The 16,044-nt window shown below is 36.5% G+C and overlaps 1 protein-coding gene across 3 annotated transcripts in view; it reads left to right on the forward strand.

The window, feature by feature from the left end:
• Positions 1–16,044, forward strand: part of ulk4 (unc-51 like kinase 4) — a 277,382-nt gene that overhangs the window by 35,522 nt on the left and 225,816 nt on the right. For all 3 annotated transcript variants that reach the window (XM_087286485.1, XM_087286484.1, XM_087286486.1), the window contains 2 exons: positions 1,864–1,971; positions 13,371–13,454. In XM_087286485.1, coding sequence (XP_087142611.1) covers positions 1,864–1,971; positions 13,371–13,454 — 192 coding nt within the window. The remainder of the gene's footprint in view (positions 1–1,863; positions 1,972–13,370; positions 13,455–16,044) is intronic.

Consider the following 16,044-nt stretch of genomic DNA (forward strand, 5'->3'; position numbering starts at 1 on the left):
CAGTCACGGGGCCAAACATGCTACATGGTGCATTTGCATAGCACCCTGCTGAGAGACTGACTGCAGAGAGAGAAGCATATATACTTAGACGAGCAAGTCACAGAGAGAGAAGATAATAAAAAGTAGGGCTGCACGATATTGGAAAAAAACGTATGTTGTTTTATTTAAATTTTCTGTGATTTATATTGCAATATTTCCCAAGATAACTTAACAATTCTTCATTTTATTCTTATTGAGCCAATTTTGTTGGGGATAAAATATTATAAACCAATTACAAGCAGAGATAAATAAAGTAAATACACAAATTAAAGTAAACAGGTAGAGAAATAACAAATGAAGCTGTATGCTGTTTATTGTGTACAGTGGTCTCTCGTTTTTCGCGGGATTAACCTTCAAAAAAGAACCCGGATTTGGCAAAATCTGCAAAGTACTCAGCTTTATTTATCAAAGATTTTGTGCAACTGTTATTTTTTGTGCCGCTGTTTATTTGTAAACAGTAGGGCTGTAACGATACACAATATGAAACCGAAATCGTGACACTCAGATCTACGATCCTGTGTTGCGTTGTGATAAGGGAGAATCGTGACACACCCCGTGACTACCTTTCCAATAACGTCACACGTGCCTGCAAAAGTTGAGCTAGTTGAAGAAGAACGTGAGGAAACACTTTCTTTTCGTTCAACATTACGAGCACTGCTCCGTTTTTAGCCCTCGCAATATGCGTTTAGCCGGGAGAGCTCGAACGGAGCTCTTAGTAAGGGACTGTCTGAATGTGTCAGGAATATCAAAAACAAAACCAACTCAACCCCGCTTGACAACAGACAACGGCAGAAACATTGCCAATGCTGTCAAAGCGGCCGGATTTTCACCGCATATACGATGCTTTGCTCACACAGTTAATGTGGCTGCTCAGAGATGGATGGGCGTTCACCAGATGTCCTGACTCCTCTGCAGAGTAAGGGAAGTTGTCACGTTTTTTCACTGCAATGTTGACATGATGGTGTTTCTGAAGAGTTTTCAACTCCCTTAAATCAAACTAGTTTGGTTTTCTTGAGAGAAATATGTTGTTTATTTGTTTAATGTTTACTTGATTTGTGGTTTGCAGCACAGGCATTAAGCCTCAGTTACCTCAGTGCGAAACAGTAGCCTTTTAATTGACTTTTTCTATGTAAGAGATTTTGATTGAAAAATAATTTTCAACATGCTTGAACAATCTACACAATGGAGTTTAGTTCTGTTTGTTTTTTCAACAGTATTTTGTTACAAAGAAAACAGAAGTGATATATAGCTTTGGCTATTTATTTATTTTGTACATGGCTATTTATATTGTTAATAATTTGCATAGTTAATATTGTTCTATGATGTTCAGTTTATAAAGATTTTTCAAATGTTATTTAATAAAAAATAGTTTTTAAAATCTTTTTTTTCCCACCGCCCACGAAAAAAAAATCGCGATACGAACCGAATTGTGGGTCAAAAATCGTGATACGAACCGAATCGTGGGTTTAGTGTATCGTTACAGCCCTTGTAAACAGTGAGGAAAACCCTTGTGTTTGAATTATATTTTGCTCAAAAAATGTTTAATAAAGTTTTAATAAAGACTTTAACTCTCAAGTAACCATTTATAGAAAATTGCCGGATAGATTTCGTATACCGTCATTTTTCTAAAAATATTGGCATATGATATTTTGCCCATATCACCCAGCCCCAAATGAGGAATAACAGCTCTACATTATTCAGTTTTGTTCTCATCTATGACTAATGAGTCTTAATTTTAGAAATGGCTCCACTTTAATCAACTAAATCTAAATTTTAGCAGTTTTTTTTTTTTAAATATCTGTGTGTTTTTGCTTTGTTCTTCAGGCGGTGGCCATGTTTACAGAACTGATCCGGGAGAACTTCAGGAGCAGCAAATTGAAGCAATGCTTGATTCCACCAATGGGGGAGCTGCTTTATCTCATTGCTACACAGGTATAGCAAATCATACACATTCATGGGCAGTGCTTCTCTTACCCAGAGTAGGTGTATGGTATGCGGTTTAAGTTAAAATAATAAGTTGCTTATAAATGAGGTTGTGATTCCTGAAACTTACAGTGTGTTCATGAACACAATGTCCCGTCAGAGAACAAAAGTAAAATGCATATCTTAATACACAAATACCCTTCATTGAACATAACACACAGACATCACCTATGTACTATATATTTGCTGGTTAACTATGGTTATATACAGAGCTTGACATTAACACCCACCAACCCGCCAAATGCGGGTAGATTTCAGCTCTGGCGGGTAAGAATAGGCTAGACATAAAGCCATGCTCATGTGCCCACAGTCCTGCTGCTTTCAAGAGCTGGTCCCACTTTATATTAAGTGTCCTTAACTACTATGTACTTACATCAAAAAATAAATACAATGTACTTACTGTGTTGATAATGTATTTGAGAACACTTGTGGTGCTTTTGAGTTGGGATAGAGGTTGGGTTATGAAAAGGTTTGGTGGTATGGGTAGGTTTAATAGTGGGTTAAGGTGTAAGGGATGGTCAACAGTGTATTTACAAATGTAATTACAAAAGTTAATTACAGATGTAATTACATACATGTATTTAATCAAGCTTAAGTACACAGAAAATACATGTATTTACACAATAAAGTACATTGTAACAAACTATTAGTTCCTATGTAAGTACATATTAGTTAAGGCCACTTAATATAAAGTGGGACCCAAGAGCTCAAGATTGAAAAAAAAAATATATATATATCCTTTTGTAAGCAGAAGAAGTCACTGCTTTAGTTTTAATTATTCTTTGAACAGATTATTAACAGGCCTAACATTAATCGTGTGTACATGATCATCCTTTCATCATCACACACGGTTTGTTTTCACCTGCTTTCTTTTGCTTACAGTTATTTTTTTAATATAGTTTAGTAATCATCGTTTACATGATAAACATTGCTTTAATATGACATTAACTCCCCATTTATGTGTAGTAACTGCTGATCTGGGACCTTCAGCCAGGACAGATTACTGTGCATATTATAGATACATGACTATAGATTGGTTTGAATGTCGATTTAAAAAAAAAAAAAGAAAAGTTTTGTTGAATAAAAAGTGCATGTATGCAGCTATATGTTGCTTGTTTTGACAGATTTTAATATGTGGCTAAGAAATAAATATTTATTTTTGGTGTGGTCAGAGATAAATTTGGAAAATACTTAATTTTGAGCCCTAAAAGGTCATGTGAAATAAAAACTGATTGCAATTCGCCACAACCCGTTTGCTCATGTACAGTGAGCAAGCTCATACACAACAAACACAAAGAGTCAGATTTTTTTCATATAAAATATATTTTCCAAACAACAAAAGCATGTCTAGTGAAAATGGCAAGTGGCTAGTAATGTTGAAAATCTATTAGCCACAGTGGCTGGTGATCAAAAAAGTTAATGTAAAGCCCTGGTTATGTATATATTAATGTAACCACGGAGAGTGACACATAAAACTGAGGTAGGATCCAAAATGCAGGTTTATTCGTAGTCAGGCAAGCAATGGTCAATACGGGTGCAAACAGGTGTGTGAGGACAATCCAGAATCGTAGTCGAAGTAACATGCAATAGGTCGTACGGCAGGAGGCAGACTAAGACAGGAAAGCTAACAAGGCTAAGGTCGGTACAGAGGAAAACAAGGCTAGGAAAAGGCGTTGTGATGTCACTGTGACAGATAACAAGACTCGGCCAAGTAAATGAGTGTGTGTGCTGCTTAAAAAGTGTGTGCAATCAGTCTCTGACAATCCTCAGGTGGTGCGAGTGTAATCAGTCTAGATAAGGAAGCATGTGTGTCTGAGTGAAGTGCATGGCTGCATCCGAAACCGCATACTTCCATACTATATAGTACGCTAAAATCAGTATGCGAGCCGAGTAGTATGTCTGAATTCATAGAATTCGAAAATCAGTAGGCGAGAAGTACCCAGATGACTTACTACTTCCGGCGAGATTCTGAAGTGCGCATCCCATGCACGCTGCGCTATCCTATAATGCCCCATGAGAGAATTCATGAATGGAAGTGAAACGACGCAACTGACGCAGGTACGTCACGTGACCGTGACAAAATGGTGGATGTAGTACGTCCGAATTCCATTCATACTTTTCACATTCATACTGTAAAGAACGTACTTTTCTAATGGCCGAGTAGTACGTTTAAATTCAAATGCAATACCTACTGAGTAGTAGGCGGTTTCGGACGCAGCCCATGTATGCAGTTGTAGTCCATAAACTGGCAGATTTATTGTTAGAATGAGAGATAATGTTTTTCAGCGACCTCTGGTGGTTAGAGGTAGCTGGTGATTGTGACAATTAATTTGAACTGTTAAAAGCTATTAGTTACTAGTTAAATATTTTAAGTATTAGTAACTGATTAAGTTATGGTAACTAATAAGCTTAACTTTTTTAATGTAAAGCTGCTTTAAAACAATGATTATTGTGAAATCCCTATACAAATAAGCTTGACTTGAATTGAATATCTGAAGGGGACAGAAAGTGCCTCTAATTAAAGAACCATCCATAATGCGCATATCAATATTCACATGGGTCCAGGTAGTTATAGAATGAAATTGAAGGAGGAAAGAGTTAGGCTGTCTATTATATTGAAGCAATTATCGATCAACTTTTACGTTGGCTTCTAGGGAGACCAGCTCAAGAATAGATCCGTGTGTTCAATGGCCTGAAATTTCAGACAGCTCAATTTGCTTCTCATAAATGTCTTACAGGCGATATTTGTCCTCTGTGTATTGCGCGACATTTAAAAAGCTCCCTTATGAGGAGGGTTTCGCACAACCTCTCAGACTTCATTAACCTCAACACGAGGACCACCTCATAACAGATGCATTCTGGAGCGTCATGTGCAACCTTTGACACTTTTTTTTTGGTGCCGTGAAAATGGCACACTTTAAATTAGCAGTTAGCTTTACAATCTGTCACCGCATTAGCTAGGTGTAACACAATGCTTTGGTGAAAGTCAGTGCTGGGGGATTTTCAACAGCAGCCTGTGAATGAGCGAGGTGTAAAGGTGTAATGAAGCTCAGCCATAAACGGCTCATCACAGCACCATTTTGCCTCATTACAGCTAGTTTGATGAGATGGTCCGTGCTCCCATGACACTCCTTTTACACCCTTTTCACCAAAGGCTCCTGTTTACGCCTGGTGTTAAGATGGCTTTTGGTTGGTTGGAGCACATGTAGACAAGAGAGACTGTGCTAGGTGTTTATATGTGTCTCTTTCATCCACTTTTTTTTTTGTTTGAGGGTGGCTTTGTGGCCTAATGTATTTTGTTTATTGGCTTTTCTGATCTTTAATAGTACTGAATAAGCTTACAATATACAAAATAAAAACTTTATTTATACAGCTAATGCTGCTAAATCAGTTAAAAATATTACAACCCCAAATCAAAAAAAATTGGGACAGTTAAAAAATCTCAAATCAAAAAAGAAAGTAGTGATTTCCAATTTTACTTTGTATTTTATTGCAGACAATATGAACACAAAATATTTTACGTTTTGTCTCGTCAACTTCATTTAGTTCGTAAATATATACACTTTAAAACCCAACAATCAACTTTATCAAATGAAATTAGTGTAGTTAACTAAAAATTGACTGAAAGTTAATTCTACTCATTAGAAAAGAGTTTTGAACTCAGTGTTGAAGGTAATGAGTTAATTAAATACCTCATTACTTCAACTTAAATGGAGTAAGTTCACAGTACTCATATAGATTAGTTTTTTAACTCAAATGGTTTGTAGCAATCGGTTTCCTTAAAGGGCCATGAAACCATGACAGTGGCCATGACAGTGGAATGTTTGATACCGCACTTCGTATAAGAGAAAAAAACCTTTGCATTTCTCTGTAACTCAGATGCTCTCAATAGGTCAGAAAGCCGTGTGTAGACTACCCTGTCACAAAATGCGGCGAAAATTAAACATGATGGTTGGCAATTGTTTGCTTTCAGTGTTCACATTTACACTCGGAGAGCAGCATTTACAGCAGATCTTTCAGTCCATAATATTGTAGTGATATTAACCTAAACTAAGTAACTTAGAAATCATTTTGACTAAGGCCTGTCTGTAAACAAAAAGAGTAGAAAGAGTACTGCTGACAATATGAACTATAACTTTGCCATCTGAATGAACAAAGAAAGGGCACTGATCGCTCACACTTACCAAATCTGTAGAGACAAGTAAAATCAACACCAACTGGAGCCGCGTCTTTTTACAAAGGAGACGAGCAGCAAATCCAGATTTTACAATTTCCAGATGCGAAAAGCTCTCGAGTAAAAAATGTTCCGTACAAATGTATTTCTGCTGCTTCGCATGCACTGATCCACACGTGAGTCCAGCTGCGCTCTCATAGCTGGAAAATTAAAACAAAACCTTCATTGCAGCACATTATAAAAGCAACACTGACGACCCATATCTCCAAACAATTCTTATTTTTTTCCCACATCTTTTGGCAACACAACGTGTCGTCTCTCTGCCGTCTGAACACTGTTTCAGTTACAAACAGTCTTCGAAGCTAGCATGCATATTAATGAAGTTGCACTGCATACACAATGGAGCGCACTGATTGGTTTGAACCAAGTCTTACTCATGAATGAATGCAGCACACTCAGAGACGTAATACGATACTCTCAGGTACAGACATCCAGTCTACACGCTGGAATACACGCTAAGATCTCATGGCCGTGACGCAGCTTCAAAAATTTAATTTATACCGGAAGTACAAATTTGCTCGAAATAACGCAGAAACAACCAATTTTTTACTTTTCCTGTGAAATATATATGTATTAATAATGTTTTTAGCAGTGTGGGACACATTTACAACTGTCAACAGCTCAAAAAACGTGTTTTGGTGTTTTGTGACCCTTTAAATGGTTTGAGTTGCCTTAACTCAGTGGTTCTCAAGCTGTTTTCAAAAAGTACCACCTCAGAAAAAAATTGTCTCTCCAAGTACCATCAAAATGAAGAGTATTGAAATACAGTAGTGTAGTAGGCCCAGCAAAGCAGCTACAACTCTGCACAGTTAAAATGCGTGGCAGATTACCTCAGAAATATAGGCTATATGTCATATATGGCATATTATAAACATCATTTTTGATAAATTTTGAAATGTGTGTATCATGTACATGACATATTTTATTCCTCCACGTACCACTAGAAGGAAGTCTGTGTACCACTAGTGGTACACGTACCACAGTTTGAGAACCACTGCCTTAACTTATTGCGTTTTACAGTACTCAGTTGGTTTGAGATTATTAGATTATAAGATTATGACTTAATATTTTAAGTAATGCATTACTTTTCTCGTTACTTAAAAAAGTAGCAACATACCCGAAAGTTTCTCCCTGGTTTTTGGCTCGTCCTAGAATTTTACAACAGTTTTGGTTCCGTGAGCCAGACAGAGAAATTCAAAACAATAGGAAGTGTTGAAGTTGATGCCCCGTGTGAATGGGGCATAACACATATTCTCATTTCACTCAGCTGTTGTCTTTTTGGTGTGTTCACACGCAGCTTTTTACTCCAGTAAGGACCAGATGCAGTTGATGTGAGTTTTTTTTTTCCACCGCCAGTTCTTTGATGTTGTCTTGTTTTGTGTCTGGCTTTAATAACAGGGCCAAAATGTGTCCTGTGTTGTAGACATCTGGTCACCCTAATCTGATAGCCGGATTGATCGCTGTAAGGGACCGCGGGTTAGCTGATAACATGCTTTGTCGGGCTTATATAAGCGTGTATCTCCTGTACCGTTGTGTTTTTCAGGGTCACGCAGTACAACAGCACACAGCTTTTATTGATCATGTTAGCTCTGAGTGCGGGGGGAGGGGGAGCGACGCCGTGGCCTTGATTGGCTTTATCTAATGACTTTTCTCTACTCTTCAGTTCTAGCATAATGTGAGCAATAGGTGTGCTGCTGACGCTATGAATGTCAAAAGCAGTCTAGGTGGAAAACCGAGGCTGTGCTCTGCGCCACATAATGAATAGGGCTGATGTTAGATCACACATATGGACCAGTTCATTGTTCTTTTCAGTAAAACAGAATGATAATGTATAATTGTTGTTTGCATTTTTAAAGAAATTTACTTTTTAAAATCAGTTTTAAATGAGTTATAAAATCCCAAGTGTGACCTACAGAGGGACATTACTGTCATATAGCTATTTTTTAGGGTTTAATCTCTTGCTTCATATGAGATTGACGATGGCGACTGCTGTAGATATTGCAGTTGTGTTATTTTTTGGTATTTATCTTCAGGAAATCAGTGAAGGCATATATCATGTTATCAACAATATAATGTGGCAATAAGATCGTAACTGTACGGTTTATTTACACAGTGGCCATATTAATCTTTGGAAATGCACGAAAACAACACTAACATTATAGCAGGCACTGCAAAAAGCTCATTTCCAGCCACTAGACTTTTCTGACAGGGTATTTGAGTGTCATCGAGTGACAGAATGTTGTGGGACGACTATACAGGAGTTATTATTAAGGGTTATAGATGGGGAAGTTTAGCGTTTTTAATTTTAGCGTTTTTTAAAAAGCCTGAAAGTAAAACACAAAGCCGTGTTGAATATATTAGAACGTGTTTGTTTGTTGCAAAAATTCTTAATAATTACAAAAAATACAAATTTTTGCATCTACTGACTCCGGTGTGCAGCCATGCTGCCGTTGGGGATAGTGTATTCTGGAAAATTTTCGTACCCCTTGGTTTCGAGTGTGGTCCTGAAAAATCTCTGTTTCAAGGGGTATCTAGCGCTTACGCTACACCACAGGTGTCAAACTCAGTTCCAAAGGGCCGCAGCCTTGCACAGTTTAGTTCCAACCCTAATTAAACACACCTGATCAAACTAATTGAGTCCTTTAGGCTTGTTTGAAGCTAAAGAGAATTGGGACACCCCTTCCCGTGAACGCGCAAAACGAGGTAGGGGTAAGGGGAAGGGCTAAGGGGTAGAATTGGGATTGGACCTTAATATTCTTAAAACATTTAAGTTTTTTTTTTTAATGATTTTTTTACTTCTTTTTTTATTTGATTTTATTTTATTTTAAAGCTGAATTTTCAACATCATTACTTCCAAGTATAATTGTCCTGACAGTTAACTTTATCATTGACCCCAAGCTTTCCGTTTTTTATTAATGGCGTTCTTTTAACTTTCTGTTCATATTGGATTCATTTCTCAGTGATCACAGTACTCTATACTACCTGACAAAAGTCTTGTCGTTGATTCCAGTTGTAAGAGCAGCAAATAATAACTTGACTTCTAGTTGGTCAATTGGAAAAGTGGCAGAAGGTAGATTTTTCAGATGAATAGTCTGTTGAACTGCATCCCAATCATCACAAATGCTGCAGGAAACCTAATGGAACCCACATGGACCCAAGATTTTCATAGAAATCAGTCAAGTTTGGTGATGGAAAAATCATGGTTTGGGGTTACATTCAGTATGGGGGTGTGCGGGAGATCTTGAGAGTCATACACAATGTAATTTTTTTTTAAATCTCAGCATGACTTTATATTTTATACTCTACATTATTTCTGTTAAGTGCCAAAGCAAAGTCAGGCCTAACTTTCCTAATTAAATCATTCAAAATCAAGGCATGATCATATTATATTTTGGTAAAATTAGTGTAATCTAGAGGCCTCTTCCTTTCATATAAGCCACTTCTGATACCAAATGATCAACTCGAAGTCAAGTTATTTTATTGTTCTTAAAACTTGAATAGGCAACAAGACTTTTGTCAGGTAGTGTAATTATGCTGGAAATTCAGCATTACCAACACAGGATTAATTAGCATTTTTAAATACATTTTAAAACACATTTTAGTATTGCTGTATTTTAGAATATACTTTTTAAAGAAGAACAATTCTTACCATTCCGAAATGTAAAAAAATAAGTTGGTGTTTCAGTAATGTGTTCATGTGCTTCTCCCCTTCAATGTCTGTGGTGGTTCATTGTAGTTATTGTGTACTGTACATTTATTGTATTACCTAATGCTTGACTTCTGTGTCCAAATCTTTTAAGTTCAGGGAGTTTTTGTTTCTAGAAGTATGAGAAGATAGAATTAAATATCTCATGTTTCATTTAAAACCTCCTGCAGTTTATGAAGAGAAATAGAGAGAGAGGGCATTGTTAGCTCCAGTTGTATTATTTTAGCCACAAGGGGGTGGAGTTTTTCCCTTTTTGCGGCTGGTTTCCCTTGACAATCAATTTTAATGGCCCTGAAAAAAAGTTAGAAAAGTTCTCTGTGAGAATGAAATGCCCTGAGGTACTCACTCATGGGAATGAGTTTAGTGCATGCGATGTTTTCAAATTGAACTGCGTAACATATTAGTATCTCTATCTTATATTGACTATATTACCCAATAATGACATTTTCTCCATAATTGTTTCATAATTATTCACCCTGCGCTGAATTTTGTATTCTTTTTCAAACATTTTCCAAATAATGTTGAACAGAGCAGGGATTTTTTCACAATGTTTACTGTAATATTTTTTTCTTCTGGGGAAAGTCTTATTTGTTTATTTTGGCTAGAATAAAAGCAGCTTTTAATAATTTTAAAATCACTTTAAGGTCAGTATTATTAGCATCTTTAAGCAAAATTTTTTTGATTGTCTACAGAACAAACCATCATTATACTTTATATCATTATTCTTGCCTAATATTTTAATGTGCCTAATTAATCTAGTTAAACCTTTAAATGTTACTTTAAGCTATACTAAGGTGTCAAATAGTCAAATATTTTGTACTGTCATCATGGCAAAGATAAAAGAAATAAGTTAGAAATTAGTTACTTATACTGTTATGTTTTGAAATGTGTTGAAAAAGATCTTCATTCCATTAAAAATCTATGTATAGGGGTCTAATAATTCAGGAGGGCTAATAAGTCTGAGTTCAACTGTCAGTAAATGTTTAAATCAACGTTAGTACCATTGTTTAGTTATTGTGTTTAATTAATTAATTAAATAAGTTTTTTTTTGGAGTTGGAGGCAACTAATTAATTATCCAAATGCATCAAAATACCTGCGTTCAGCAGAAAAAGAAGGAAAATGTACTAGAGGAAAAGTAAACAATTTATATTAATTTCTTTTTTTGTCGAGAGTTTTATTTGGTCAGTTAAATAGACTTACAACAATCACAAGTTCCAGGATTCATTTTCTGATGTGCACAAAAAAAAAACTAATAAAAGAAAAGAACAAATCAACAATGATAATCAAAACAATTTTTTAGTTACAGTATATTGCTTTAGGCAATAGAATATCTTCAATTTTTTTATTTCTCAGTGGACTATTACTTCAAGTCTCGAAGTAGGATGTGTGGAAGGTTTTATTGCATTAACTGTAATAAAACATCATGTACGTAAAATGTAGCCTTGAGCTGATGCATTTATTTTATATAAATCTAATTTTAAAAGCTTTAAAAATGTAAAAGAAAATGTATTTCATACAGAGTAAGAGTTTGCAGTTTAACCAGACTTTGAGATGCCAAAGGAAATGTAATAATTCCTAGACTATTTGACTTTTAAAATCAATAATTTGGCACTTTACTAAAAGGAATAGTTCACCCAAAATGAAAATTATATCATCATTCACTCACTTGTCACATACATGTTTGAGTTTCTTTCTTTATGTTCAACTGGTGATATTTTTGAAGAAATCTGGAAACCTGTAACCATTGACTTCCATACTATTTGTTATAATTTTCATTCATTAAGAGTGGATTTCTCAAGGCCAGTTTTTCATAATTAAATGTCTGCCTGCTAAATGTAATCATCGTGTTTCTCTCTTTTAAAAGACTAACTTTAGAAAATGCTTCTGGATTAATGAATTTTTAGATAATTGAACTAGAAACAATAACAGTTGGACGTTTCAATAACAGACATACAAAATTTAACCTACACAGAAAAATGACAGTGATAGTAACTTAACAGAGCAAGTTAAATCAAAGAAATGTAATTAATACATTAATTTCAATTAAAAATGTGAAAAAGAAGGCTGTGACTTCAAAATATTTTGTTTTTGAATAAAATATTTCCCATGAAAATGAAAGAAATGTATCATGTAGTTCTCTGGTATATTAGTGTTTTCCCATAAGTAACATATAATATATTGTAGGCCCATTATTCATTATTAAATCTCTACCTGCTAAATGCAATCATCATTTTTTTTCTCTTTCAAATGACTAACTTTAGAAAATGCTTCTGGATTTAAGAATTCTTAAATAATTGGACTAGAAACCAGAATAAATATGCTAAAATAAGCTTAAAAATCTGCCAATAAGATCCGCAAAATAATCTAGGTTTCTCTTTGAAATTATTTTGCTTACCCTATTGATAGATTATTTAGCATGTTTTAAGCATATAGCATACTGTTTCTGAAAACAAGACCATATTTTTTGCTTGAGCTGACAGTGCTTCTGGACTTCTGAAATTTTTAGGTAATTGGACTAGAAACAAGTCAAACAAAATCTACATGACAAGCGTTTTTGCAATGTAAATAGTGATTAAATAACATTTTTGTGTGAACTAACCTTTTAATTGGACTTTCTTTATGTGATAGTAATGCATTATTCAACATGACTTGCTGTATTTTAACTATCAAGATGTTTTTATTATTATTTATTAGGAGTGTATTTCAAGGCCAGTTTAAAAAAATATATATTGACACTTCAATAACAAACATGCAAAATGTACACAGAAAAAATGACAGCCGACCAAATGAAGCGATGTGAAAGCACCCTAAGAGATTTAATAAATATGTCAATTTCAATTAAACAATGTAAATGAAAAAGGCTGCGAATAATAACTAAAAATTAAAATGTTTATATAATAATGTCTTGGAGGCCAGTTTTTCTTATTAAATCTCTACCTGCTAGATGTAATCATTTATTTTTTTCTCTTACAAATGACTATCTTCCTCCCGCACACTGCATAAAGCAGCGACGTACAAACAGAAATCCAAATCAGGCCTTGACTTGTACGAAGGTCTTGCTCGCGAGCTGCTGTTGATGTTGACGATCAGTCTCAGCTCGCTGCAGAACTCGAGCATTAGAAGTTAAATAAATGAGAGGAGGATGTTGCTCGGCACCGTTCTCCGCTTCTTTCTCTCTAATTGACACAATCATCGCTTATCACTTGAGCTGTGTTTCTCCTCTACCTGCCTGCGAGACTGTCGCCTTATTTACCGTCACAGGACTTTATTTATTTAGCCTCATTATGACGGCGGCGGCTGCATTTTACTGCTTTTAATTGTTCCCCCAATGAGCCTCTGTAATAGTTCTCTCTGTCTCGCTACTCACACACTCTCACACACACATACTCTCTTTCCTTCCCCTCCAGGAAGAGAAGAAAGAGCGCCCAGGAGGATTGTGGGTCGTTCCTGCTGCCGCCTACACCGTGTTAATGAGGTGCCTTCGGGAAGGGGTAAGACTGCTACACTGTCCTCACTGAGTGTGTGTAACTGAGCGTGTGAATGCATGTGTGTGTGCACATGGGGGCGGGGGGATCTGTCTGATAACCAACCAACCCCCCCCCCAAGCCCTTAAAGGCATTATTCGGTTGCCGCAAGTCAAGGGCGCTCAGTCAGTCAGTCAGTCCTGTCACACACACACACACATTCACACTCACCTGCAGCAGAAGTGCTCACGTAACAGCACCTCCGGTTGTCTCAGTAGCAATTAACCACGCTGGCCTGCATTGTTTAAGAACGGAACCATCTGCATGGAGACAGACATCAAACTGATCGTCTGTGCTCTGAACAGACTGTGTTTACTGAGAGCTCCTCTTCCACAGGGGACTCCGCACCACACACACTCCCTCATTATTCCTTTATTAGCAGGGGAAGATCTGCCATTAAGAAGACAATTTAGGAGCTGCAGCTTGTGGTGCCGACAACCTCTGGTCTTCAGCGTTGAAAGAAAGTGGCGTTCGGATAGGGAAAACAAGGAAAAAAGTTGTGATGATGCTGAAGTTTGTGTTTTGGTTGGTCCGCTGCCAGCTTTTGGTACCTTTTGCCTGTATGTAGGATTGGCCTAGTGGTTATACTAGGTATTGCAGTCCAAATTCAAAATATTGAGTTTTTTTTTCACCCGGCCCATCTTTTTACTTGGCCCATGATATGTGATGTTTTCCACCAATGCAACCTAAGGTGCTGAAATATTGCTGTGTGTCGGATTGACCTAGTGGTTGAACTAGGTATTGCAGTCCAAATTCAAAATATTGAGTTTTTTTTTCTCCGCCTGGCCCTTCCTTCGTCTCAGTGCAAAAACATGACTGAAATTAAATGTGCTGTTTTCCAACTAGGCAACCCGAGATACTGAATTATTGTTGGGTAAACTGATAGTGGGCGGAGTTACACAGACCAAAACAAAGACAGACATTCTGACATGCATGGCACATTGTCGGCAACAACATTTTGGTCTTCCATGTCAAAAGAAAGTGGTATTAGGACAGAAAAAAGTTTGGATGGCGGAAAAAAAGTTGTTTACAATGATGAAGTTTGTGTTCTGGTTAGTCCATTGCCAGCCTTTTGGTGAAGTTGTACTTTGTGCCTGTGCCTAGAATTGACCTATTGGTTAAACTAGGTATTGCAGTCCAAATTGAAAATATTGAGAATCATTTTTTTTCTCCACATCACCCAACTGAAATTACATGTGCTGTTTTCCACCAAGGCAACAAAAGTTGCTGAAATACTGTTGGGTAAGTTGGTAGTAGGCGGAGTTAGACAGAACAAAACAAAGACACGGAACGCACATTGTCGTCAACAACCTTTGGTCTTCAGCGTTGAAAGAATGTGGCATTTAGACAAAGAAATAAGTTTGTCTAAAGAGTTGGGTTTTGGTTGGTCAGCCACCAGCTTTTGGTTAAGTTGTACTGTTTGTCTGTATGTAGGATTGACCTAGTTGTTAAACTAGGTATAGCACTCTAAATTCAAAATATTGGAGAGCTTTTTTTTCCACCTGGCCCATACACACACACATTTTTCCACCAAGGCAGCATGAGGTGCTGAAATATTGTTGGGTAAACTGGCAGTGGACAGATATTCTGACAAGGAACGCACGTTGTTGGCAACAACATTTGGTCTTCAGTGTTGAAAGAAAGTGACATTTGGATGAAAGAAAAAAATCATAAAAAGTTGTGATGATGCTGAAGTGTTTTGATTACTCCACTGACAGTTTTTGTTGAAGTTACACTTTTTGCCTGTGTGCAGGATTTACATAGTGGTTGTACTAGGTATTGCTGCCCTAATTTAAAATCTTGAGAGGTTTTAAAAAATATATATATATAAATGTATTTTTTCCACCTGGCCTGTCTTTCGTCTTTACGCACAAACACAACTAAAATGAAATGTGCTGTTTTTCACCAAGGTAACACAAGTTGAATATTGAAATATTCAAGTATTGAAACAAGAAATGTTGTTTGGTAAATTGGCGGAGTTACACAGACCAAAACAAAGAAACCTTCTGACACGGAATGCACATTGTCGTCAACAACTTTTGGTCTTCAGCGTTAAAAGAAAGTGGCATTTGGACAATGAAACAAGTTGTCTAAAGAGTTGGGCTTTGGTTGGTCAGCCACCAGCTTTTGATTAAATTGTGCTGTTTGTCTATATGTAGGATTGACCTAGTGGTTGAACTAGGTATAGCAGTCTTTTTTTTTTTCACATGGCTCATCATTCGACTCAACGCACACACATGACTGATTTTAAATACGCTGTTTTCGATAAAGGCACCACAAGGTGATAAAAAATTGTTGGCTAAGCAGTGGACAAACATTCTGATTTAGAACGCACATTGTTGCCAACAAAATTTGGTCTTCAACATTGAAAGAAAGTGCCGTTTGTATGGGAAAAAAATGAAAAAAGTTGTGATGATGCTGAAGTTTGTGTTTTGGTTGGTCCGCTGCCAGCTTTTAGTGCAGTTGTACTGTTTGTCTGTGTGTAGGATTGGCCTAGAGGCTGAACTAGGTATTGCAGTTCAAATTCAAAATATTGAGTTTTTTTTTCTCCACCTGG

This window comes from Danio rerio, chromosome 16 (assembly GCF_052040795.2).
Source record: "Danio rerio strain M-AB ecotype USA chromosome 16, GRCz13ab, whole genome shotgun sequence".
In the NCBI taxonomy this organism is placed as follows: Eukaryota; Metazoa; Chordata; class Actinopteri; order Cypriniformes; family Danionidae; genus Danio; species Danio rerio.